Genomic DNA, 24,666 nt, shown 5'->3' with positions numbered 1-24,666 from the left:
TTTAAAAACCTCAGACCAGCACTCAGAGGAGGGTCAACAGTGCTCAGTTTCTGTGTTGACCAGGGAAGGCTGGTGGAGGCTCATGATAATGCTTGGAATTTAGTGTAGTTTGACACCAAACCCCATGCATTACAATGAGCATGTCCTCAGATTCCTACCTCCTCCAGCCTCCCCTGGTGTGGACCGGCTGTTTTTAGAGGAGGCATACTGGGAACACGTTGCACCGTGGATACTGCATTTCCTTTTCTTAGCCCAGCTGGTCAGATATAATCTTTTAAACAACTACTGTCTGGTATATAAAACCGTCAGAGATTCCAGAGCAACATTTTCAACTTATCGAAAATGTACTATGGACAACCATCATCCAGTCTTACTCGGTCTGAACTATATTTCCCCCTGGTGATACGAAACCTGGTCTGTTTGGCTCTAGGCAGGGGGCCAGGGCTACAGCAAAACCTCCAAATCTGCCAAATCCACCTCCCACTGACCTGCTTCGAAACTGGAAAATGAAAACATTTTTGCTAGAAAATTAGCTAGCATAACCTCCGGTTTTTACAAACCCTGCCCTTCGCACCCTGCACTGGCTCCCGATAGCAGCTCGCATCAGATTCAAGACCCTGGTGCTTACATACCAGGCAGCTAAAGGGACAGCCCCTGCCTACCTGAAGGAAATGGTAACCCCCCAAACCCCTGCCCGCTCACTCCGCTCCTCCACCTCGGCTGGCCGACTGGCCCCACCTCCTCTACACAGCAGTCGGGCTGCCCGATCACGTCTCTTCACAACACTGGCTCCCCGCTGGTGGAATGAGCTCCCCACGGCCGTCAGAACGGCAGAGTCACTACCCATCTTCCGTCGTAGACTGAAGACCCATCTCTTCAGGTTACATCTTAACTGCTCCTCCTGAGACATCTTCTGACCCTCACCACTACGTCTCCTAAAGACACCCGCTTTCCCCTCTACTGTGTCCCTATGAACTTCCATCGCCCCCCTTGTACTGTTTCTCAGTTTCTCCAGTAAAAAAATAAAATAAAATAAAAGTTTAGTAGAAGGCGATAGGGAGAAGGTTTTTCCTTCTATCAGTGGCCCCGGGCCCGAGCTAGATTACTCTTCCTGCAACGAATGGTGGATTGCTGATTCACATGCTTAGTATTCAAATGTATTGATTGTAAGTCGCTTTGGAATAAGGCGTCTGCTAAATGCCAAAAATGTAAATGATAAAAAAGGAGGCAGCGCCGGGTGAGTACGCCCCTCCCACCGCCCACACAGGCTGGCTGTTATTGGTGGGAGGGGCTGGGGAGGGCTGGGAGCTGACCCTTGAACTGCTGAGCTGAGAACGGGTGTTCTCTCCTGATCTGGATTCTACACTGCAGAAGGAAATTTACAGCCCTGTCTGCTGTAAAGCGTCTGGGGCCAGAGCCGGGATTAGACAGCGACCAGCACCAGAGCGCATGGATCACCATAAATCTTCACTGATTGAATGCAAATTGGGAAAAGTACACTGCATGTCAGTGTACATCATGAGGATAAAGCGGTTTGTGCCGACAAACCGACACCACATCCCCCATTGTCTAAATATGCAAGCCTTATTTTATGTCTGTGTGTACACACCTGTGTGTGTGTGCGTGTGTGTGTGTGCGTGCGTGCGTGTGTGTGCGCACGCCTGTGTGTAGCGTACGTACATACGTGTGTGTGTGTGTGTGTGTGCGCATGCCTGTGTGTAGCATACGTACATACTTGTGTGTGTGTGTGTGTGTGTGTGTGTGTGTGTGTGTGTGTGTGTGTGTAGGCAGGCATGCGTTGGGGATTTATGAGCCACATGGTGGGTCACACGTTTACATTATAAATCTCAATTACATAACGTTATTTGTTTACCACCACGCCAAGATGGAATTCTCATAAGGTGGCCCAGCAGAAGAGGGTCATAAATTGTTAATAAACTGCAGTGCAGACCTTTGTACAGCAACAGCGCTGACCTAAATCCTGCAGCTCATCCCTGCACTACACTGGTTTCTTTAAACTTTAATAAGGCTCTATTACACCCATTTAACTGATTCCTTACAAACCCCTAAACAGCGATCACCCTCCACCAGCACCCCTGACCACCTCCACACTGTGTCCCTATGTTGTTGTAGTAGAGGATCTGTTCTAATCAGCCAGGGACCATCTGCCTAACCCTAGCTCTACCGCTCCAGGCCAACAGCCCAGCCCACTCACAGGAGCATAGTGATTAATATGTCAGCGTTAATGAGGAGTCAGACTATTGCCGTCTCTCCCCGTGTGTGTGTGTGTGTGTGTGTGTGTGTGTGCCGCTCGGGTGTGTGTTTGTGTGTAGATGGTGAGTCATCGGACTGTGACTCTATAGTCCTGTTTACACAGAGGCATGTCTCTGTAATTCACCGTAGCTGTTGTCTGTGTGAACTGACCTGGCGTAGGGAAGACCAGTAAATCTTTTACATGTGGCGGACCTAGTAATGGTGCACAGCACACAGCCTACGACCACGACCACAACAACCACAACAACCACCACCACCACAACCACAACAACCACAACCACCACCACCACCACCACCACAACAACAACAACAACAACAACCACAACAACAGGCTGGTCTCTGGTTTGTCTAGTAGAGGCTGGTCTCTGGTTTGCCTAGTAGAGGCTGGTGTCTGGTTTGTCTAGTAGAGGCTGGTGTCTGGTTTGTCTAGCAGAGGCTGGTCTCTGGTTTGTCTAGTAGAGGCTGGTCTCTGGTTTGTCTAGCAGAGGCTGGTCTCTGGTTTGTCTAGTAGAGGCTGGTCTCTGGTTTGCCTAGTAGAGGCTGGTGTCTGGTTTGTCTAGTAGAGGCTGGTGTCTGGTTTGTCTAGTAGAGGCTGGTGTCTGGTTTGTCTAGTAGAGGCTGGTCTCTGGTTTGTCTAGCAGAGGCTGGTCTCTGGTTTGTCTAGTAGAGGCTGGTGTCTGGTTTGTCTCGTAGAGGCTGGTCTCTGGTTTGTCTAGCAGAGGCTGGTCTCTGGTTTGTCTAGCAGAGGCTGGTCTCTGTTTTGTCTAGTAGAGGCTGGTCTCTGGTTTGTCTAGTAGAGGTCTCTGGCATCTCCTGCTCAGTGAGCAGGTAAAGACGAGGTCTAAATATAAACCACACGGGTAAATAAATTTAAAAAAGATGCCACCTGGTAATTACGCTACTAATTAAAGGCGAATCACTGTTAATGGATTCAGCTCTCAGGAGAGGCTTTCCTTTCGACACTCTTCCCCACATCTCTCCCCCGCCCCTCCCTCTTCTCTCTCTCCTCCCCCTCCTCACCCACTGCCCCCTATCCCTGAGATCCAAGTCCTGGTTAATGTGCTGTGGGTGAGTGTGAGTCTGGTGGGGCTCTGGACTGGTCTGGGAGCCGGGGCCAGGGCAGGCTAAGAGAGACAGCTGGACCCCAGTTCTGGCTCACCCCTCTCTACCCAAAGCCAAACCTCTTCATTTATTCATACTTTTGAGTGCTTAAAATCCCCACAATCCCTTAATAGTGTGTGTGTGTACACACACTCGCGCACACACAGACACACACACACACACACACACACACACACACACACACACATCTAAACGCACCCATATCCACACGTCCAATCTGTCAGAAGCATGCACGCACGCACGCACACACAGACACACACGCTCCCACACCTGAAGTGGCCCATCTGTTTTCTTCAGGGGATATCATTGTATTCATTACATTGAATGAGCAGCTTCGCTAGGCACGTGGTTGGGCGAAAGGCGTGCAATTTCTCGCTGCTTGTTCCGCTACTCAGATGGAATCAGGTCAACGCAGGTGAGGCCATGACTTAGTGATGGCCAGGCTACGTGGAGGATTGAAGGGCAGCTTAAATAAAATATCTTAAGTACGGGTCTGTATGAGGTCGGCAGCTCATTAATGTCAGATTACGAGGCAGAGATCTCTTTTGGAAGCTCACTGCACAAGTTTCACTGTGCCTAATTACAAGCTGGGGCATGCAGCAAGTAGGATAAAGGTACTTAAGAGACTTGAGGAGGGAAATACGAAGCTGAGAACCATGATTTTTTTTTGATTTTTTTTTGTTTTGTAGCCAATGTGTGTAGGTTTGTGACGGTTGATGTGGGGGTGTGTGTGTCAGTCAATTTTAAGATGAAAGTGCTTCATATTTCACGACTCCCAGCACCAAAAGGCTAAAACATATTGTCAGCAACTGCCTACACACTACGGGAATCCCTACGGTCGTAGAGCCTTTCACAGGACCAAAAGAGGAAAAGGTGCCATCGCAGGAAGCGTGGCTTCCACACACACAACAACTTCCGCTTTCACACCTATCAGGCATGAGTGGAATGCGCATTAGGCACAAATAAATATCAAATATGTTTTGATATTGTTCTGGAGGTCGGCGATCATCGCTCCGAGAGCCTTTCATACGACCCACATTTTGTCCTTGATTTGTGACGCCGCCCCGTCCCGGGAGTTCTTAGTTGTATGGTGTCCTGCCCAGGGACTTGGTGGTGGATATCGTGTATTGTGTACTCAGCTTGATATAACAATTGGTAGGTAAACAGAAACAACATAATCCAAACATCAGTTATTAAAGCAGTGCTTTGTGTGCCTCTGTAACAGAAGAAAATATGTTGAGCTTTATAAAAAAATTAAAAAAATTAAAAAAAAGAACTAAAAAACATTTATCTCTTGAGAATCCTAATAAACTGAACAGTAAAGAACATAGGTGTATGTGTGTGTGTGGGGGTGTGAAACTGACTATACCACCATGTGGAGAGAGAAACCCTTGACAACTACATCAAAACATGTACATTCTCTTTAAAGCAAGTGTTTGCCTTCCCTGAGTGCCATTTCAACACCAGCGCCAGCTGCTTCAACCACAACCCAACATGCAGACTGCACCTCCACTGGGGACGGCCATGTCAGCCTCCATCTGACAAACACTGTTGTTCTCCGCCAGATTGCTTATGACTTCACTAAACATAGTCACATTGCAAAAGCAATAGCAGAGAGTTGTCCTTTTTTGGGTGAAAAAAAGGAAACAAATAAAAAGCTGGGCTATGAATCCCGCAGGTCCGAGGGTGAATCAGTATATGGATCACGCTGTTCCCCCAGGGAGCTATACAGAACCACTCCTGCAGTCTGTATGAAATATGAGCCTATGGATAATTAAATATGTGTTTTCATACATGTTAGAGCGCACACTGTGTCTGGGGTAAGAAGAGAAAAAAGAAAGAAAAAAGAAAAGAGTCTGGGGGGGGGGGGGGGGGAAGAGACAGGGGGATGGAGATAGAGAGAGGGGTGGGGGGGGAGACAGGGGGATGGGGACGGAGATAGAGAGGGGGGTGGGGGGGGAGACAGGGGGATGGGGATGGAGATAGAGAGGGGGGGCGGGGGGGGGGGAGAGGGATCCGTCTCAGACTTACTTGGTCTGCGATAGTGCGGCCCAGCTTATCCATCCTTGATCCGGCCTCTGCGATCTTCTTGGCTGCGCCGATGACATCAGACGTGTTCTTCAGCGGGCCCTTCCCCCTGGGGACAGACAGGGAGCAGCATCACTCACTGCCTCTGATACACTCCCATACACTCCTATACACTCCCCGCCTCATTCAACATTCAGCAGCAGCCTCCCACTCATGTAGCTGTATGCTTTTGAGGGATGTTCTTTCAGACCGACGTGGGACACGGGGGGGATGGATAGAAGTGTTTGTTATGCTGCTGGTATAGGTCCCACAACAACAACAACACACACACACACACACACACACACACACACACACAGTCAATAGAGGTTGAGAGTATTTTAGATCCTCTTAAACTCACAGGCTTTCAAATTGGAGGCCATCCCATCAGAGATGGCTCCCCCCTGCTCCCCCTCCGCAGACTGAGCCTGTCCGTTTACCCCTTCACCACTCCTGCCAGCTGGGCCGGCTTTATTAAAAGACGGGGATGGGAAGGAGTTATGACTACATGTGTACTGACTGGGCTGATCCAGATGGTCCTGGAACACAAGACCCCACCCACCCCTCTGCTGTCTGCTGCTCCGCTTCCTGGATGGAGGGGTGACGAGGAGGAGGGATGGAGGGAGAAGAGTAGTGCCAGTCCAGCTAGGTTAATAGCTTTGGCCCTATACAGTCCTAACCCTTGTAGCCTCCTCGCTTCTACCCCGACCAAACAACCGCTCCTCCCAGCCCGTCCAAGCCCTGAACCCAACCCCCCCCCACCCCCCATCTAAGCTCGCCAGCTATTTTGCCAGTTTTGTGTCCCCACAAGGGACTCCGGGGCACAGTTGGCAAGTGGCGCAACCGGGATTGAAAGCTGCTCTCTCCAGGCAAAATACTGAACCATGCGACCCACAGCAGATGGAATGTCTGTGTTTCTCTTCCTCTCTTCCCTTCCTCCCTCTCTCTCTCTCTCACTCCCTCCCTTCCTCTCTTCCCTTCGCGCCGTCTCCCAGGGTTACTGCGGTGCGGGGAGCAGCCAGGGTCCTCATGGAAGCGGTGGCCATGAATCCCTCCACAGATTGCATGCACTCCGGGGACAGGCAGACCCTGAGAGATGACTAGAAGGTGATGGCAATGGTAGGAAATACAATAAATGATTTGGGGGGGGGGGGCGGGGGGCTGTCAGGGGCTGGTGACAACCGGGGGGGCTCCAGATGGGAGCGCTTCAAATCGGGGCAAAGACAACGACACACACACTGACTGGTGGCTCTCAAATATGTCCCAGGCATCCAGGCCACATATGCCTATTGTGCAACTAAGTCACAGAGCCACACAGCCGTACAGAGTGGGTGGCCACAGCCCTGGCAGCGGAGGAGAAGTCAGGGGAAAAGGCTCAGATCAATTTCCTCTTACTGCATTAACCTTGATGGCAGCGTGTGCCCACTCAGGTTTGAAGGGCAGTCATTTGGGCGTGGGCTGAGTTAGCAGCACTGAGACCTTCCCTGTACTGCCGCTGCAAGTGACAAGAGCAGAAGCCATCACTCTCTCTCTCTGTCTCTCTGTCTCTCTCAGACACACGCGCGCGCAGGCACGCACACGCACGCACACACACACAACCTTAATCTGAAAAATGTACATATTTATGAGTAAAGATTAATTTCGACTTGAATTTCGCTTCTTCGTTTAAAATGCAGCTTTGAAATGCTATAAGAAATGATTGCTGTATTTATTTATTTTAATGAAAGGACGGAATTTGAATTCCTCAGGTCTCCTACACATTGTAAAGACTACAAAGAGACAGCTAGGGCCTTGATTGTCAAATGTCATCGCTGTCTTCAATAAGCCCGTAAAAAAACACATACATACAGCTGATAGGCATTTTAATCAAAGTACATGCGCAGCGACTATTTTACAGTGCAGGATTTGAGATTTGAGCCAGCTTCATTTGCATGTATTTGCATGACATTAACATGCAGTACAATAGGTCTAGGAGAAAGCTGCCTTGCAATTATTTCCTCTTGATCCTTCAGGGGAACATGGATCAAATCGGAGCTTGCAGGATTCAGCCGACGTTCAAAGTTGGATCATTGGCTGCCTCAGCACTCTGAACCCCAGCAAAGCTCTGAGGCTCCACCTGGGTACTGGGTGGGGAATGCAGCCTGCAAACACGGCTACACTAGACCACAACAGAGGGACAGAACACACACACAGAGATGTATACATGTGAATGTCTGTCCCTCTGTTGTGGTCTAGTGTACCCATACACACACACACACACACACACACGGTGGGACTCTTAAGTACCAATGAGCTTAATTTCCGTCACATTTAAACAGGACAGTTTTTGGTTGCCAGCCAAAAAACAGAACTAGGGGTTGAACCTTTCCCTCTGCTGTTAAGGGTTAACAGTCTTTAACAGAGCCAACGCTCTGCAAGGGAGGAGGTGTGGCCACCTCACACACCTGAACACTCACATCCTCTGTCCAGAGAACAAACACATAGGGGATATGAGAGAGAGAGAGAGAGAGAGAGAGAGAGAGAGAGGGGGGGGGGGGGGGGGAGAGAGAGGGGGGGAGAGAGAGCGAGAGGTAGAGAGAGATAGAGATAGAGAGAGAGTGTGAGAGAGAGAGAGATAGAGAGAGAGAGAGACAGCGGGCGAGCACGAGGCAGTAAATGGACATTTTAAATGGGCGATGCTTTATGCACATGGGAGCCGGGGTGTGAGGGCGGTCAGGTCACCCCTGCAGCGCTCTGCTCAGGGAGCCTGTCGTCAGTTTAACATTTACTCACACAAATCTCCACTAAGACACGAGAGGGGGAAGAGATGACACACTGCTTATGGGTCTACAGAAACAGGAAAAAGGACAAATCCCACCTCCAGTGCTGCTTGAGGAGGATAAAGGGAAGTGATGCATGAAAACTAGTGTTCAGCTGGGTGAATAAAATATTTGCAGATGAGGGCAAATGTTGGGAAACAAAAAAGCGGGTTATTGGGCCATAGGGTTTGATGCAGGCTGGGCCACACACACTATTAAGAGGCGTTTAACTAATCTTGCACCACTAGGAAACACCAATGGGAGGAGACTGACAAAACACAGGCAGATCGGCGGGGGGGGGGGGGCGTGAATAAATGAGTGTGGCGACGCCCGCCGTGCACGGACACGGACACTTGGACGCACAGCACGTGAGACCATTAACCCCAATGGCTTTTGCCTGGAGGGAAATGCAACATTCATCTTGTAGGTGCTCCTCCTCCCACTCACAAGACGCCCACACACACACAGGCCTGTCAGCTTGGGAATCGGTCACCGCCGTGCGCCTGAGCTCACCTGGTGAAGTCTGTCATCTCCATCATAATCATGCACATCTGCTTGGCCAGGACGATGATGTCATTGCCGCTGTCGTCCCACTTGGACACCTCGGCGTCCAGCTTGCTCTTCTCCTCCTGGAAGCTGGCCACCTGCTCAGCGATCTTGGCTCTCTGCTCCTGGGGAAGCTGGGCCATGATAGCCTGAGGAGGAGGAGGAACAGGAGGAGGAGCAGAGGGGGGGGGGGGGGGGGAGTACATGGAAGATAAGAACAGCAGTTACACCTCTGTTGGGTCATTTCAGGACTTGGTATTTTTTGTATTTTGCTCCTGAAAGCTAAGCTGTGCAGTAACAGCCTCCAGAGGACCGCGGGAGTACATGAGCGATAAGCACACCGGTGCGATGGTGCCATATTGAGCCAACAGTACACCTTGTTACATTTTTATAATCTATAGAAGTGATTATGTTGTGCAGGGTGGTTGTGGCTATCTATAGCCAGCCATTTAAAGGTACTCTAACTAGAGGGAAGAGCAGAGCACCGCTCCCACTGACTGGCCGGTGGTGAGTGGAAGCTGTGGATTCATTAGAGGTTTCATTTCCTACATGCGAAGGCGGGGTTCACAACCCCTTCGGCGGTGCTGGGCAACACATTACGCCAGGCAGCAAAAAGGTCGGCCGAACCGTGTGAAGCAAACACACATTTATTTCACTCCCCGCCGCTGGGCCGTTAGAACAGATCAATAGAACGGGTATTTACTTTAGATCTTAATATCCTGCGTACACTATTCATCACTGGACTTAATTCATCCTGGTTTTAAAAAAAAAGAGAGAATGGCTAGAGAGCAGCCTTGGAACATGCTTTCAGACTTCTGACTGAATGAGGCTGAAGGGGCCAGATAAGATCCGCTTGCTTTGTGGAGGAGGAGCAGGGATGGAATGTTCTTTGTATAACCAGATAATAATAAGGATTATAGCCTTTACGATTCTTACAAATAATATTATGGTCATTGGGTACATTTTTTTATAGGGTGCCTTTTCCGTCCCCAGTACAAATCATGTTGTATTTTGTCTACATTTGGACAAATACTAATTCCATTCGTTTTTTCATGTATAGTCAATTGTTATTTGTTATGAATACAATGATATGGGCTTCTAAGTTGTTGTTTTTTACATTTTAAAAGCTTTGGTTAAAGATGGAAATGGGATTTTGCCATGTCCCCAGTGTTGTTCATTCACTCAAAAATAACTAATAAAAACATATACATTTCCAAATATGTTATTATTATTAAATATCTCTGCGTAATATCTATTGAATCAAATATCTTTTTTTATCCGCCCCAAAATAATTTGGTAAAAAAAAGTAAGGTTGTATGTTTGTCCCCGCGGTCACTGTCCACCCTTTTGAGCTGTGTTAATGTCCCTTTAAAAAACAAAACATATTTCTCAATCACATCACTCTCATGAGGTGACATCACATCAGTGGAGGGAAATTCAAATGTGGTAAGCTGTGTGATTTTCTACCTCTTTTACCACTTGATTTTTATCAACTGAGTTTAATGTGGTTGACCATAACGTGTCCACCCTGTTAGGCCTAAATATTGAGGAGATCAATCAAATTGAATAATTTCAAAAAAGTGTTTAGTGCAAATTAGATTCCTCATCAAGTATTCATGTCATGCTAGGCATTATGCTAACACAGGCAGGCTAAAGGCTAACTTTAACTCAAAATGTCCACCCTGTTAGTGTCTACCCTGTTAGTGTCCACTCTGTTAGCCCTATTCAACTAACAGAGAGTATTCTAATTAAAATACAATTTAGGTGCCTGAGCTTGACCACCATGTTTTTCAGCAAGCTAGATATGTCATTTATATAATAGAACATTAAAATATAGGTAAATCAACAATTTATTTTTCACAACTTATGAAGTCCAAATGGCACCCTATAAAGAAAATGACCCCATTAGGAAAAGGGCTCATTGTCTTTATGAGTGTTCTGTGTGACAAGGGCCGAATTACCGAATCCAAATGACCTGTGGCAGGCTGACGTCACAGTGTCACAGGGACATGCAGGTGGAGGACAGAGGACACGTAGACGTGAGACAGTTATTGAAGTAATGAGCAGCAGCCTCTCTTTCAGATACGGTTACTAGGACAAGGGGCCATGGGTAAAATAACATCTATTCCTATATATTGCCAAGGGAACCGACAGGATAAAAGGAGAGTGATGCGGAGAGAGAGAGAGAGAATAGAGGTTGGATCTGAGGTGTTGAGTGCCATGTTCACTTGAGTGTTCTGTTGACGAGTGCCACTGCTGAATCCTAATGCCCAGCGGCAGGCTTACTTAATACTGTTCTTCTTTCCCAGCCGAATGCAGGTGGAACATTAGCTGTCAGGTGGACCTATGACATTTAATGAATTTACAATATCTCTTAAAAGAGGCGCTCGGTATCGTACGTATGCATGGACGTGTCGGAGGATTACATTAAGAGAAGCAGGGACGCGGCTGATCAGTCATGTAACCATAGTCAGCTGTGTCAAACTAAAATGGAAAATGAATTCACTTCAAGTTGAATTAGTACTATTCAATAGGCCATGCTTAGAAACCAAGCTTATTATTACAAAATGTTAAACAGTTTAATTGTGCTAAGCTCTACATTGGCTATTCAAGTGTCTAATCCGCATGCATACAATAGGATTCCCAGATTTAAAACAACTCCCTGTGAGTGTGCACTTTCAGACAGATACAAGTGTGCTTTGTTGTTCTTCTTCTCAGCCCCAGGCTGGGGTTCAGTGCCATCAGTAGAGGAAGTTAAGCCAGTGTGTGTGTTTCTGTGTGTGGAGTAAGGAGGGGGGAGGGCAGGTATGAGGCAGCCGTGCCCACTGGGAGGGAAGGTGGTGGTGGGGGGGGCTCACCCTGGCGCTCTGGCCGTTGAAGGTGGGGTCATCCTCCGTCTGCACGCTGGTCCTGCTGCGGACGTCAAAGTCCTCCGTCTCAAAGTCTGAGTCGTCCAGCTCCTCTGGGGTCTGCAGGACGAGAGGGAGGTAAGGGGGGAGAGGGAAGGAAATGGGTGGAGGGGTGGGAGTGAAAAGAGGGAAAGGAAGAAAGGAGAAAGGGAAGGAGAGCAAAAAAGAAAAGAAAAAAGGTGCGTTAGTGTGAGGGAGCCGTTTGAGCACCTCTAAATAACCAGCCGGTTTATGATCTATGACAAATGCCTCGGTCCTGCCAGCTATGTAGCCTACACCCCCCCCCCACCCCTCAATATAGGAAACTGTAGAGTCTAAATGAATTTGTAAATCAAGTGTAATGTGCTGCCTGTGCATTTTGAGAGAGAAAACGGAGCTACGAGCTAGTATGAGCTAGTATGAAACATATTGGGAGTAAAACGTTTCAATCAGAGGCCCATCTGTCGCTGGCATCTTTTAAACAGAGAGAGGCAGGGACAGGGGGGCTGTGGAGGGGTGCATCACCACCTTGATTTATCCATAAAAACCCAGCTACTTCTTCCGTCCTTCGTGCAGAATGCAAAGCATGCTGTAAACAACTTTCCCCCGCAGTATTAGTATGCGCCGGCAACATGAAGTTACCAGGGCACGCTTGAGGGGAAGTACAAAACTGACAGACGAGAAAATGCATTTGGTGGTGATACGGGAGGGGAGGAGATGTGCGGGGGAGATAACAGAGCATTATCTCGCCACTGCTGTGACTCCTGCTCATCCGACTGTCTCTGCACCTTCCGTAGGTAATGGATTTGGATCCCTCGTGTCTAGGAATAGCTCAAGGTCTCTCCACACGACCCCATATCACTCCGCAGAACACAGAGGCCCGTTGCTCATCAGGGGAAAGACAGTGGAGCGGCATCAAACACGGTACAGCAGCAACTCAGAGGCAACTCTTTTTAGCAGAGACAAGGCTGCGCAGCGGGGCGCGGCGGGGATAGCAGCTAATGTTGCGCTGCGCTACAGACGGATAACCCTTAACCACCGTGGACGCACGCGGGAGGCTCGGAAATCAAAGTCAGGCACGGCCTACTGGTCTATCTGAAAGCCGTGCGAATATCACAAGTCTTATCTTTACGGGGACGATTCCCTAGACACAGATTTAAAATGAAATGTCAAAAGTCAGAGTCTGGATAAACAGCCCTAAATGTTTGGATTAACTGCACACCGTAAGAGACATGGACAGGGTCCTGGACTGTGTAGCGTTTGAATCCACCCACTGAATGTGAAGCAGTAGATATTATCTGTACACTGACATGCTCACAAAAACCCACTTTGATCTCTGCAGAGTACTGCACCAGTCAGGGTAACCTGCCCTCCCCGTCCCCCGTGTCTCCAGTCCTGGAGATGCTCTCTACCTCGGGGGCCCGGGGCTTTGACGTCTGTGAGTCATGTCCACCACTGGGAGGGAACAGTGGCCAGGGGGGAGAACCCACAAACGCAGGGGGGGTTTACTGGACCAGGGGCTGACAGCTCTCCACTTACAGAGGTTAAAGACACTGTCCATCTTCAGTAGCCTCAGCCACTCACTTGTCTGTTCCGATTGAGGAGTAACCCACTTCGTGGTTAGTAACCCACTTTGTGGTGTGTGTGTGTGTGTGTGCGTGTGTGTGTGTGTGTGTATGTGGTGGGCAGACATGTCCTCCAGAGCTGCTGTTTCTCTGAGCTTTTAACTTGGCTGATTCGCAGGCTTGTATGTGCGGTCACACTGAGGGCGCTGGACATGCCCATATTAAGGTGGAAACAGGAAATGTTTCCACATGAATGGAAGGACAAACCACACCAGGGAGGGTTGGTAGGAGCCTGGCTTTACCTTACCAAACCCACATCAAATAAGTTACAGACTCACTCCAGTAGTCTAGTAGTATGTATGTGCAGATAGCGTGCCTGATCAATACAAACTAACAGCATTCAAACGGGCAGAAGGGAACACACCTGACCAGCAAAACCAATGTTGAATTTCCCGAATTGTAAAACGTGTCTCTTTAGTTTCACCCCTCTCTGAGGACATAAAGACTCATCTGAAACACTGTTAGGTGTTCTCTGCTCTCTGGAGCAGCGATCAGGGTTGTTCTTCCTACAGCGTAATCACTAGGAAAGCTGAGGTTATTACTTCTCACATCAGATATCAGTCTGACATACACCCAGGGACTGTTTGAGAACCTTTTTTTATATGGTAAAATGTCTAAACATCAGCATTGATCTGACTCTGGTAGGCTTCTCATTAATCCTGTGCAAAGCAACACCCGCCCAGCGACCCCCCCCCTCCGACCCCCCCCCCACCAGGTAGGCCCAGCCAGCCCTGCGGGCCTAGTGTTAACGGCCTAATCAATCTAGATAACAAGAGTGGAATGGGGCAGAGAGGAAATTGAATATAGTGCCCGGGCTCCCCACTCCAACTAAAGAATGCTAATTAAAACCCCCATCTTAAATCAATTACTTATTATAATGCAAATACTGCATAATGGTTCCCATCTCATTTGGTGTTTGTCTAAGTCACAGCAGCATTATTAATGAGAGCCCCAGCACGATTTGTGCTCTGTGCACAATGCGTTGTCAACACTAATAGCCACAATTCAATGAGCTGAGAAGGATGGCGGAGGAGAAACTGAGGAGCGTTAGATTTGAGAAGTGGCTTTAACAAATCACCCACTAATTTGTTCATGGACCAGAAATGTCATTTCTTTATTGAATGTGCTTATTAACCTTGCCTTCTATACTACGGGGCATTTGAGAAGTCTGATGTTTGTGTTAGGGCTGGGACACGCGTGTGTGGTCTGCTCGTTGTCAGTCATATTAGGTGACGCTGTGACGGCGGCGAGCGACCATCTGTCCCAGTTATGGCTCCGCTCAGGCAGAGACCATAAACACACACACGTCTGAGGCTGCTGCTACACTGTATAGGAAACCTGCTCAATTAGGTCACCACTTGCCTGAGACAAGTGTATCATTAGCTTCTGCAGTCTACACACACACACACACACACACACACACACACACACACACACACACACACACACACACACACACAAGCTAATGCTGACTTCTAAGAATACACTGCAAAAAAACTACAAACTAAAAGACTAATTCAATGTAGTGGATGAAACTGTTTTAGGGATGACTTGTTTCATGCCAGCTTAATTGTTTGTATAAACCAGAATTAATGCAATACTGCACCTGGCTAAGAAATCTTATCCATTAAACATGGAGCTGTGGCTTTCAAGAAGATAGTGGTTAATTGAATCAAAGGGTAAAGCGATGCGAAAGGTAAACCTTGATATGCACAGCAGGTACGCACATGAAAGTAAAGCATTATTTACACCGGACAGGTTGGACCCTGTCCAAGTCCCAAGAGAAGGAGGAGGAGGAGGCGCAGGGCCAGGGCCAATAACTCCCCCGGGGTTTGACTCAGGAGGAGGAGGAGATTTAAGTTTGACAACATTCGTTTCACACTCGTGTGACCACATCACACACCACTGACATGGGCATGGCTGATTTACAGAGAGACGTGGGGGGGGCGGGGAGCTCTCGCCCCGCGGTGCAGCAGGAGAGTTAGGGGCCCATAGACAGCGGGAGGTGGACTCACCCTGATCATGAGGACAGCCTTGCGGATGTCGCGGACGCCGTCGTAGACCAGGCGGGAAGCGTCTATGAACTCGTTCTCGTCCACAGGCAGCGTGGGGTTGGCGCTCAGGGCCTCCACGGCCGCCTCCACCTGCTCTGTGAAACGCGGCATGACTGGATAGAGGGAGACAGAGAGAGAGAGAAGGAAGAGAGGAGGTCGAAAAGAGAGAGAGAGAGAGAGATGAGGAGGTAGAAAGAGAGAGAATATATCAAGTTGATGTCATTATTGATTGGTAAGTTCCTACGGTATATGTTTGCTTTGGCGATGTAAGACGTCTTATCATGCCCATAAAGATTAGTCGATTTTGAATCCAAATTGAATTGAAATAGAACATGCTATCTTATCATATCTACGAAGAGGCGATGAAGCCACAGTTAGCAAACAGATGGCCATGGCAGCCTTATTGGATGACACAAGAAAATGGACTCAGTGTGGATGGATGACAGAAGATAATGGAGACCTAACAATGATTGTATGCCCCATATGGAATGGAATGGAATGGACTTTATTTGTCATTGCTACAGTACAGGTACCAAACAACGAAATTTAGGAGGGGTGGCTCCCCTGGTGTTAGGAAAGGAAAAAGAAAACACATTTTAGAAAAAGCATAGATGCATAAAATCACAAGAAGGTAAGGAGCTGGTTTACATCAATAAAGGCTATGTACACAATCCACTGTACTATACTGCACAGATAGTCAACTAGGGTTGTCATATTGCACAAAAAGTATTTTTTCACATTATTTTAAAGTGTCACAGTTTGCAGGCTTGAAAATGTACATGTTTGTGCCTCAGCACTAGCTGCCATACAATCCGTCCGGACTGTCCTGGGCCCAGAACTTAGGCCTTTTCTGTGTTCAGGGCCTTGACGGCCCTGTGGTAGAAGCAGTCCTTCAGTCTGTTTGTCTTAGCGGCCGGGGTCCTGTACCTCCTGTTCGAGGGCAGCTTGACAAAGTGTACGTGCCCAGGGTGGGTCGGGTCCTTGGAGATCTTGGAGGCCCTCCTGAGACAGCGTGTGTTGTACAGCTCCTCCAGAGAGGGGAGGGGGGCGCCGGTGATCTTCTGTGCTGTTCTCACGACTCTCTGTAGCTCGTTTCTCTACGCTGTTGTGCAGCTGTGGAACCAGTTGGAGATGCCGAAGGTGAGGATGCTCTCCACTGCGCCGTGGTAGAAGGCCACCAGTATCTCCTGCTTGTTGTGTTGTTTCCTGAGGCATCTCAGGGTGTATAGCCGCTGTTGTGCCCTCTTGATGGTGCCTTTAGTGTTGTCCTTCCAGGCCAGGTCATCCCGCATGTTGTGTCCCAGGAATCGGAGGGTTGAGACTCTCTCCACGCTCTCTCCGTCGATGAGCAGGGGCTGGATCTCGGACTTTTTCCTCCTGAAGTCTACGATGAATTCCTGGGTCTTTGACTTGTTTAGCAGCAGGTTGTTAACCTTGCACAGCTTGCTCAGTTGCTCTACCTCATCCCTGTACGCCGCCTCGTCCCCCCCCGAGATACATCCCACCACGGTGGTGTCGTCTGCAAACTTTACGATGTAGTTGCTGGGGTGGACGGGGGTGAAGTCGTGGGTGTAGAGGTTGTAGAGGATGGGGCTTAGCACGCAGCCCTGGGGTGACCCAGCGCTGAGGCTGAGGGCTGTGGAGGTGTGGGGGCCCACCCGCACCCTCTGGGGGCGGTCGGTCAGGAAGTCCTTGATCCACGCACATATAGAGTGTGATAGACCCAGGTCTAGTAGTTTGGTCACTAGCCTGTCTGGAAGGATGGTGTTGAAGGCGGAGCTGAAGTCCACGAAGAGCAGTCTCGCGTAGCTGTTTCCCCTCTCCAGGTGGGATAGAGTGGCGTGGAGAGTCGTCGCTATGGCGTCCTCTGTGGACCTGTGGGCTCTGTAGGCGAACTGGTATGGATCCAGGTTGGGCGGGAGGCGTGTGAGTATGTGGGCCCGGACTAGTTTCTCGAAGCACTTCATGATGATTGGTGTGAGTGCCACCGGGCGGTAGTCGTTTAGGCAGCTCACCGTGCTTTTCTTCGGGACTGGGATGATAGTTGAGGTTTTCAGGCAGGGTGGGACGGTGGCCTGGGACAGGGACTGGTTAAAGATGTTGGTGAAAACCCCGGCCAGCTGGTCGGCGCAGTCTCTCAGCACCCGTCCCAGGACGCCATCCGGCCCGAGGCTTTCCTGGGGTCCACCGCCTTCAGTACGCGTCTCACCTCGTGCTCTGTGAGGGTGAGGCTGCTGAGAGCTGGAGAGAGTGGTGTTTGTGTTGTGGTTACCTCCGTTCGCCCCTCGTCGAACCGGGTGTAGAAGGTGTTCAGCTTTCCCGCCAGCAGGGGGTCGTCCTCTGCGGCTGTGAGCCTGTTGGCTCTGAAGTTTGTCATCTGCTGAACCCCCTGCCACATCCGCCTGGAGTCGTTGCTCAGGAGGCATTCCTCAATCTTCTCTCTGTGCTCTGCCTTGGCCGCTTTGATGCCACGCTTTAGGTTGGCCCTGGTGGAGCTGTACAGCGGTGTGTGCTTCCCTGCGAAGAAGGCGTTGTCCCTCTCATTTATCAGTTTTTGGACCTTCCCAGTCATCCATGGCTTCGTGTTGGGGTAGACCCGGACCCGTTTGTCCACGGTGACTGAGTTGGTGCAGTTCACTATGTGGTTCAGAACCGACGACGTGTACTGTTCCAGGTCCTCATGCTCATATTCCTGCCATAGGGTGTCATTTAGGCAGATCTGCAGTGGAGCGGACCCTTCTGGCCAGGTTCTGACAGTCTTAGTGGTGGTGGGAGCACTTTTCCCCATTGTAGTGTATGCAGGAATCAGGAGGATTGACACATGGTCAGACATGCCTAGATGAGCTAGCGGACTAGCCTTGTAAGCACGTTTGATGTTGGTGTATACCTTATATACAGGCTGTTCACCATATACAGGCTGTTCATTAGGGTGTTCACTAGGCTGTTCACCATATACAGGCTGTTCACTAGGGTCTCTGTATGTTTCCTCAGACACAAGATACAGCTTACAACAAATAACAAATACAGACACTCACACGAGTCACACGGCCACATCAACACACTCCAATGAGGACCCAGAGCTACTGTATCCAATGAGGACCCAGAGTCACTGTATCCAATGAGGACCCAGAGTCACTGTGCTGAAAGCTTATAGAAGCAGTGCAGCCCTAGTACCCCTCTCTAATCCACATGATACATTCCCCAAGGTTATGGCCCATCAAAGGAACTTTGACACAAAGCGCAGACACAGACAGACACACACACACACACAGACAGACACACAGACACACACACAGACAGACACACACAGACACACAGACAGACACACAGACAGACACACACACACACACACACACACAGACAAACAGACACACAGACACACACACAAAGCAGCGCATTTGCAATTAATACCAATGAACCCTCCTCGAGTACTAGCATGAATCGTCCTAAATTCTGACGGCTCAAAAAATAGAGACTTGTTTGGCCACGCTCCTGATGAAAGAAACAGATTGGCCGTTCAATAGTTAATGGAGAGCCTGGCGATTACAAAAAGCTTTTATGGTTGGAATATGTGAACATATGAATATGTTCTGTGCTGTTGGTCCACTTCTTGCCTTGGCCTCTGAAGCAGAGGCGTCGAGGAGCACAACAGAAGAGACAGACAGGAAAGGAGGTGGTTCAGAAAACCAGCCCGCTCAAAACCACCAATCTGCAGGTGGTTTTAGGTGCCTGATTTAACATAATCCATGCCTTTGCAGACAGCAGTGTATTATGACAGCCGTAAATGAGGTTTGAAAGCACTTGAAGGGAAACATCTGCAGTCACAACATGTCTCTCTCTTTTTTTTAACGCTATCCCAGCATTCAAATTAGGACACTCAGAAAACAGCACACCACGTCTTAGTCTAGTTAATTATGACCTCATCTTAACCCATAACCAGAGCCAGCAGCATACAGAAGCTGTATAATCTTCGCATAACAAAATGTGAGACCCTACCCCCCCCCCCCCAAAAAAAACATTTTGATGCTGTGACTTGAGGTATTTTTTTTAAACGTTTTCATGTAACAATTCCAATCATCCAATGAACAAACAAGATGTTTTTTTTAGCACCTTGGTTAGTGAGAAGCTTGGTGGCCTCCAGGACCTTCTCGGTGTAGACCCCTGGCTCGTAGTTGTCCATCTCACAGGTGACCACGTGGACCACCCTGGCTGCGCGGCCGCGGATGGCCCCGGCCGTGCGGTCCAGCCCGTCCACGTCCTTCTCCTGCAAAGCGATCACACATTTGTTCACATCCTCCAGGATATGGTTCTCTGTGGAAAAACAAAAAAACCAATCAATTCAGTCAATCTGTCACATTGTACTTGTATAGCACTTCTACAGAAACACAATTTGTCACAGTTGTTCCAACTGCAACCAGGGTGTAAAACACCAAAGAGCAGTTGGAGGCAACGATGGCAAGAACTCCACGTTCAGGATGAAATGAATCCAACAGTGTTTCTTTTGGGAACGTTAAAACGTGCGCGAGCGAGGCAGCCGGAAAAAGCATTAGTCACTAATTCTCTCTTTCTCTGACGGAAACAAAAGATTCAGAGATATTTTTACTCTGTGACCTACACACTCAAGGACTTAAAACAAGGATGCGTGTGTGCGGCAGCGACGGCAGGAGCGGGTACGTTTAAGCGGGGAAATCCTCATCCTTCACGGTGCGTTTGCATTGTCCCTGGCTTAAGATGGCTAATAGGAAACAAGGGCAGGCGGGAGAGGATTGAAGACAAATGCTCAGACGGCTTATTACTGGGGAGCCTGTAAAATGCAAATGTCCGCTGTGTAAACTGCAGTTCGTCCTTGGTTGGAGGTGAGAGGAGTCACTCTGCTTAATGCTTAATGAGAACCCTTTAAAGCCGAGCGCCCGAGGAGCCATTTTAGGTCGTCTTCACATACGTGACAGAATGTCAATTCCAGGCCCGGGATCTGCTGATGACTCGGTGCTTTTGTCTGGCCCGCGGAGCCTCTATCAGCCCACTTACACATGCCTCTCATCAGGACACACTAACAGAGCGCTGTCCCCCCCAGATACGTTTGAGCCAAAGCGTTTAACAGCTCCAGCAGTCTTCCAATCAAGGCTCACCGGCTTTCACCGTTAAAAAAACAAACATCAACAGCTTTGCCTGACCAATCAGACAAAAAGGGGAAGGAGGAGGAGTTATTTTTTCTCCCCCGTAGATGAGCGAGAGACACAAACGACGCCCTTACCGGACACGCAGAGGAAGTCATCGATGGACGTGATGTCATCGACGGCATCGGTGAGCACGCGGACCTGCTTCTCCCAGGACTCCTTGAACAGGTCCATGTTGTCCTGCGCCACCTTGCTGTTCGGCTTGGCGGCCAGGGCCAGCGCGGCATTAATCACCTGCAATCACCCAATTACCCCCATTAGAGCCCCATTACTGCACAGCCCTCAGCCACAACATTAGCATAGGTTGATTGTACGACCCCCTCATGTTTTGTGTAAGGCTAATTCATTGTCGCGAGTGATTAGGGGGGGGAAGAAAACCTTTTGACGGAATGACTGGAATGAAATGAAACGAAGGCTCTGCTCTGTGTTTTGGTGAGGGAATACTGATCTGTGGGGATCAAACCCGAGGATGAATGGAAGTCATTAGGTGAGATTAAACAAGAGGAAGCTGGGGGCATACTGGAAAGGGTTGGCAGGGGGCTAAGGGGACAGGGAGGATGATGGGGTTGGCAGGGCTGGAAGGCTATTGAGATGTAGGGAGGGGGGCTAACAGGATGAGGGACTCTGGGCTGGCAGGGTCAGAGGTATAAAGAGGAGGAACGTGGAGCTGCCAGGGTTGGGGGGGAGGAATGAAGGACTGAACATTGTCTGGGTCTCGAAGGCTATAGAGATGTACTGAGGGAGCTATAAGGATGAGGGATTGGTTGGAGGAGGTTGGCAGGGCTGGAGGGGCCATAGAGGGGAGGGGGAGGGGAGAGGGAGGGAGGACGCTGTAGAACAGTGCTCTTCAATCCTTGTTCTGGGAACCTGCTGACACACCTGACACACCTGGCTCATTTAATCAACTTCTGAAGGCATCAGTTCTTTTAACTTTTTTTTACTAAATCAGGGGTACTAGTACTGAACTGTAACCAAAGCAAGTACTCCCAGGATCTGGACCTGGAGGAGGAGGAACGAGGGTTGGCAGGAGAGTGGTGCTTTAGGAGGGGGGGTAGAGAGAGAGGGAGAGAGAGAGAGAGTGGAGAGAGAGAGAGAGAAGGAGAGAGAGAGAGAACTGGCACGGGTGGGCAGAGGGGGGAAGGGGAGAGAGAGAGAGAGAGAGAGAGAGAGAGAGAGAGAGAGAGAGAGAGAGAGAGAGAGAGAGAGAGAGAAAGAGGACTGGGGGATGGGCAGAGATGGAGGAAGAAGACAGAGGACTGGGGGATGGGCAGAGATGGAGGGAGGAGAGAGAGGACTGGGGGATGGGCAGAGAGGCTGGTACCTGGGGGCAGAGGGTCTCCAGCTGGGAGGCTGCCATACGGACGAGCTTCACTCCCTCCTCGTTGTTGGAGATGGAGCACGCCAGGTTGGCCACCTATACAGAAACACACACACACACACACACACACAGCTCAGGGCAGGCGCTGACACACAGCAGGAGTCCGACACACACGTGTCACAGAAAGAGCACCACTGGCGGAATCTTAGGCATGTACATAATACATATATACATATACATACATATATATATGCTAGTCTGACACAGAAATGTTTCCCTCTCCATCAGAACCTGAGCACCTCCACCTCACTCTTAACCACTACTGAACACAGAGAACCCCAGTGCAGTGGATTAATTCATAAACCCATGAAAATCATATGGCATGAAGGCCCAGAGACAGAGAGGGAGGGGCAGGGAGGGAGGGGGGGGAGAAACAAAAGCTCGGCTGCTGGAGGAATAAGACAATCCTTTTTCTTTTTGTTTTTTTTACAAGCATAGTTAATTCCTCAGCCTTCACGGGGTGGCGGGGCTGACAGTCCAGGGGAGAGGTTCTTCTCCGTGATTAAATCACCAGGCTGCCACGGTGCCATTACCCTCCCGGAGCCGGGGAGGCAAATATTCCTGACACTCTCAGAAAGCCAGCAGCCCGGTGGAGGCGAGAGTGCTGAGCTCAGCAGGAGTTGTTTCCCCACTGCCAACGTTTATAGTTTGAGAGTAAATTTTGTTGTATTGACCAACAAATCAAGCTTCCCCAACACTGCAATTTTTTAAAAACATGTTTGCATTTGCCAGATGTGGGGGGGGGGGGGGGGGGGGGGACGAGACAGGGGACATTATGAATATACTCATGGTCACCAAATTTAGATCATGGAATCTAAACCGTCGCCATTTGTTGAGCAGGATCTGTAAGATGCAAAATTGCAGAGCAAGAATATTCTCGGGTATTTTACGTGCTGTGCCAAAACGGGCTCATAGAAGGAACGCAGGAGATGATCATTATATAGAGGAAGCAGACATGTCTTGACGGCACTCAGAGTCAGTAGAAGATGTTTCTGTTGCGTCTCTAGGGCTATTTGCAAAAGGTTTCTGCTTCACTGTAAAGTGTTGAAATTGCCTACCCAAAGATAAAAAGCCTAGAATGGGGTTAACGTGTGAAGCTAAACGGAGCGCAGACTAGAGCATTTGTAGTGAACGCACCACTGGCTGCAGGAGTGGCTGACTGAAAGTACCATTTTTTACCTCCTCTACCATTCAACAAGCATCCCTCTCTCCCTTTGGAGAAGGCTTTGCGCTGGGACCATATATACTGGAAGATGTATGCACTCACTGCAATGTACGTTGCTTTGGATAACAGCGTCAGCTAAAATGGCATATATTATTATTATGATTATATATTAAGGCTGTTGAAACATTAAAACACTGTATACATACTCTGGCAGTGATAACAAGCACTTATGCATGTGTGCTGTTGGAGCATTGATGTTAGAGGCTGGGGCGACTCATCAACGTAATTGTTTACGGAAATACATCGATTTGCATAACGTGCGTCGACGCGTCACAAAGAAATAAGACGGCTGCACTCGGTCAAAGCATGGGTTCACCATCATCTAAACTAAAGTGTGGGAGTATTTTAGACAGAGACCCAACAATGTGGTGTTCTCTAAGCAAATTGGAAATGGCTGATGACAGCAGTACAACTGCTATGGCTGATCACAGCAGTACAACTGCTATGGCTGATCACAGCAGTACAACTGCTATGGCTGATCACAGCAGTACAACTGCTATGCACCAACACTCCCGAGGCGCTTTGTCAAGAAGGTAGCAAGATAGCACCGAAAGACCTGCTTACTTTTTGTGCCCACCCACTAAGCATGATAGGATTATCAACACATGTTTTTTATGGAGCAGGTCTCTGCCATGTTGACTTGCCCATCAAGTGCTTGAAGATGAGAGGTCCGGGGGGTAAGGACTTAAGGAGAGGGAGCCATGTGAGACTAAACCTGGCTTTGGCCACCTGATGAAATCCTGCCCTGGAGTCAACTCATGCAATTGCATTTGCCCATGCTGTAGATTACAACACTCACTCAAGGTGTATGAGAGGATGGGGGGGGGGGGGGGGGGGGGGGGAACAACCGTTCAGGAGACTGATTCACTGTCATATACATCAGTATTAGGGATGCACCAGTTGATAGGCCAGCAATTTTATAGAAATAAATAATAAAAGTTGTTCCATCATTTTGTAGTTGTATGACTGAACTGTATGACTGTGTTTATTGAAAAGAATCATCAAAAGCAATATATTTATTTTATGCCAGGGTACAAATAGGTAAATAAATAACAACTAATTGGTAGTATTGGCTACTGCAAAGGAAATCTATGAATCTATTATCTATTAACATAACTTTCCTCCTGACACTTATAATTGAAGCAAGCATAGCTTTGATGAAAGTAAATTACAAAGCCACTTAATGGACTACATTCCTAACCGGTTTGGAATTGTATTAATTCTATTTCCAGAACATTCCCTGTTGATTATTCCATCACTCTAAATTCACTCCAGTAGATTAAACACATTTATTCCGGGGGTAAACTATTCCATCTGTAAACCGTATGTGGTACTAGTGAGTTATTAGCCTCAATGAAGAGGGAGCTATCCTGTCCCCATAATGGCTGTGAGCTCTGAATCCTGATTGGTCTGCTTGCAAACAGCTGCTAATCTCTAGACTAACACGTTAGTCTTTTATATAGAGGCTACGGGACAAATTCATTCTCTTCTCTTTGTCCTGTTGTTTAGTTC

The 24,666-nt window shown here is 48.8% G+C and overlaps 1 protein-coding gene across 1 annotated transcript in view; it reads right to left on the bottom strand.

The window, feature by feature from the left end:
* Window positions 1–24,666, bottom strand: part of ctnna1 (catenin (cadherin-associated protein), alpha 1) — a 102,307-nt gene that overhangs the window by 10,717 nt on the left and 66,924 nt on the right. The window contains exons 10-16 of the mRNA XM_080526680.1: window positions 21,873–21,965; window positions 20,629–20,785; window positions 19,485–19,685; window positions 15,336–15,487; window positions 11,666–11,776; window positions 8,775–8,956; window positions 5,428–5,533 (exon numbers count right to left, since the gene is read on the bottom strand). Coding sequence (XP_080382806.1) covers window positions 5,428–5,533; window positions 8,775–8,956; window positions 11,666–11,776; window positions 15,336–15,487; window positions 19,485–19,685; window positions 20,629–20,785; window positions 21,873–21,965 — 1,002 coding nt within the window. The remainder of the gene's footprint in view (window positions 1–5,427; window positions 5,534–8,774; window positions 8,957–11,665; window positions 11,777–15,335; window positions 15,488–19,484; window positions 19,686–20,628; window positions 20,786–21,872; window positions 21,966–24,666) is intronic.

The sequence above is a fragment of the Nansenia antarctica genome (genome assembly GCF_963989245.1).
Source record: "Nansenia antarctica genome assembly, chromosome: 3".
Taxonomy (NCBI): domain Eukaryota; kingdom Metazoa; phylum Chordata; class Actinopteri; order Argentiniformes; family Microstomatidae; genus Nansenia; species Nansenia antarctica.
Note: the sequence above shows the minus strand (reverse complement) of the source record. Positions and strands in the feature narration are given on the sequence as shown.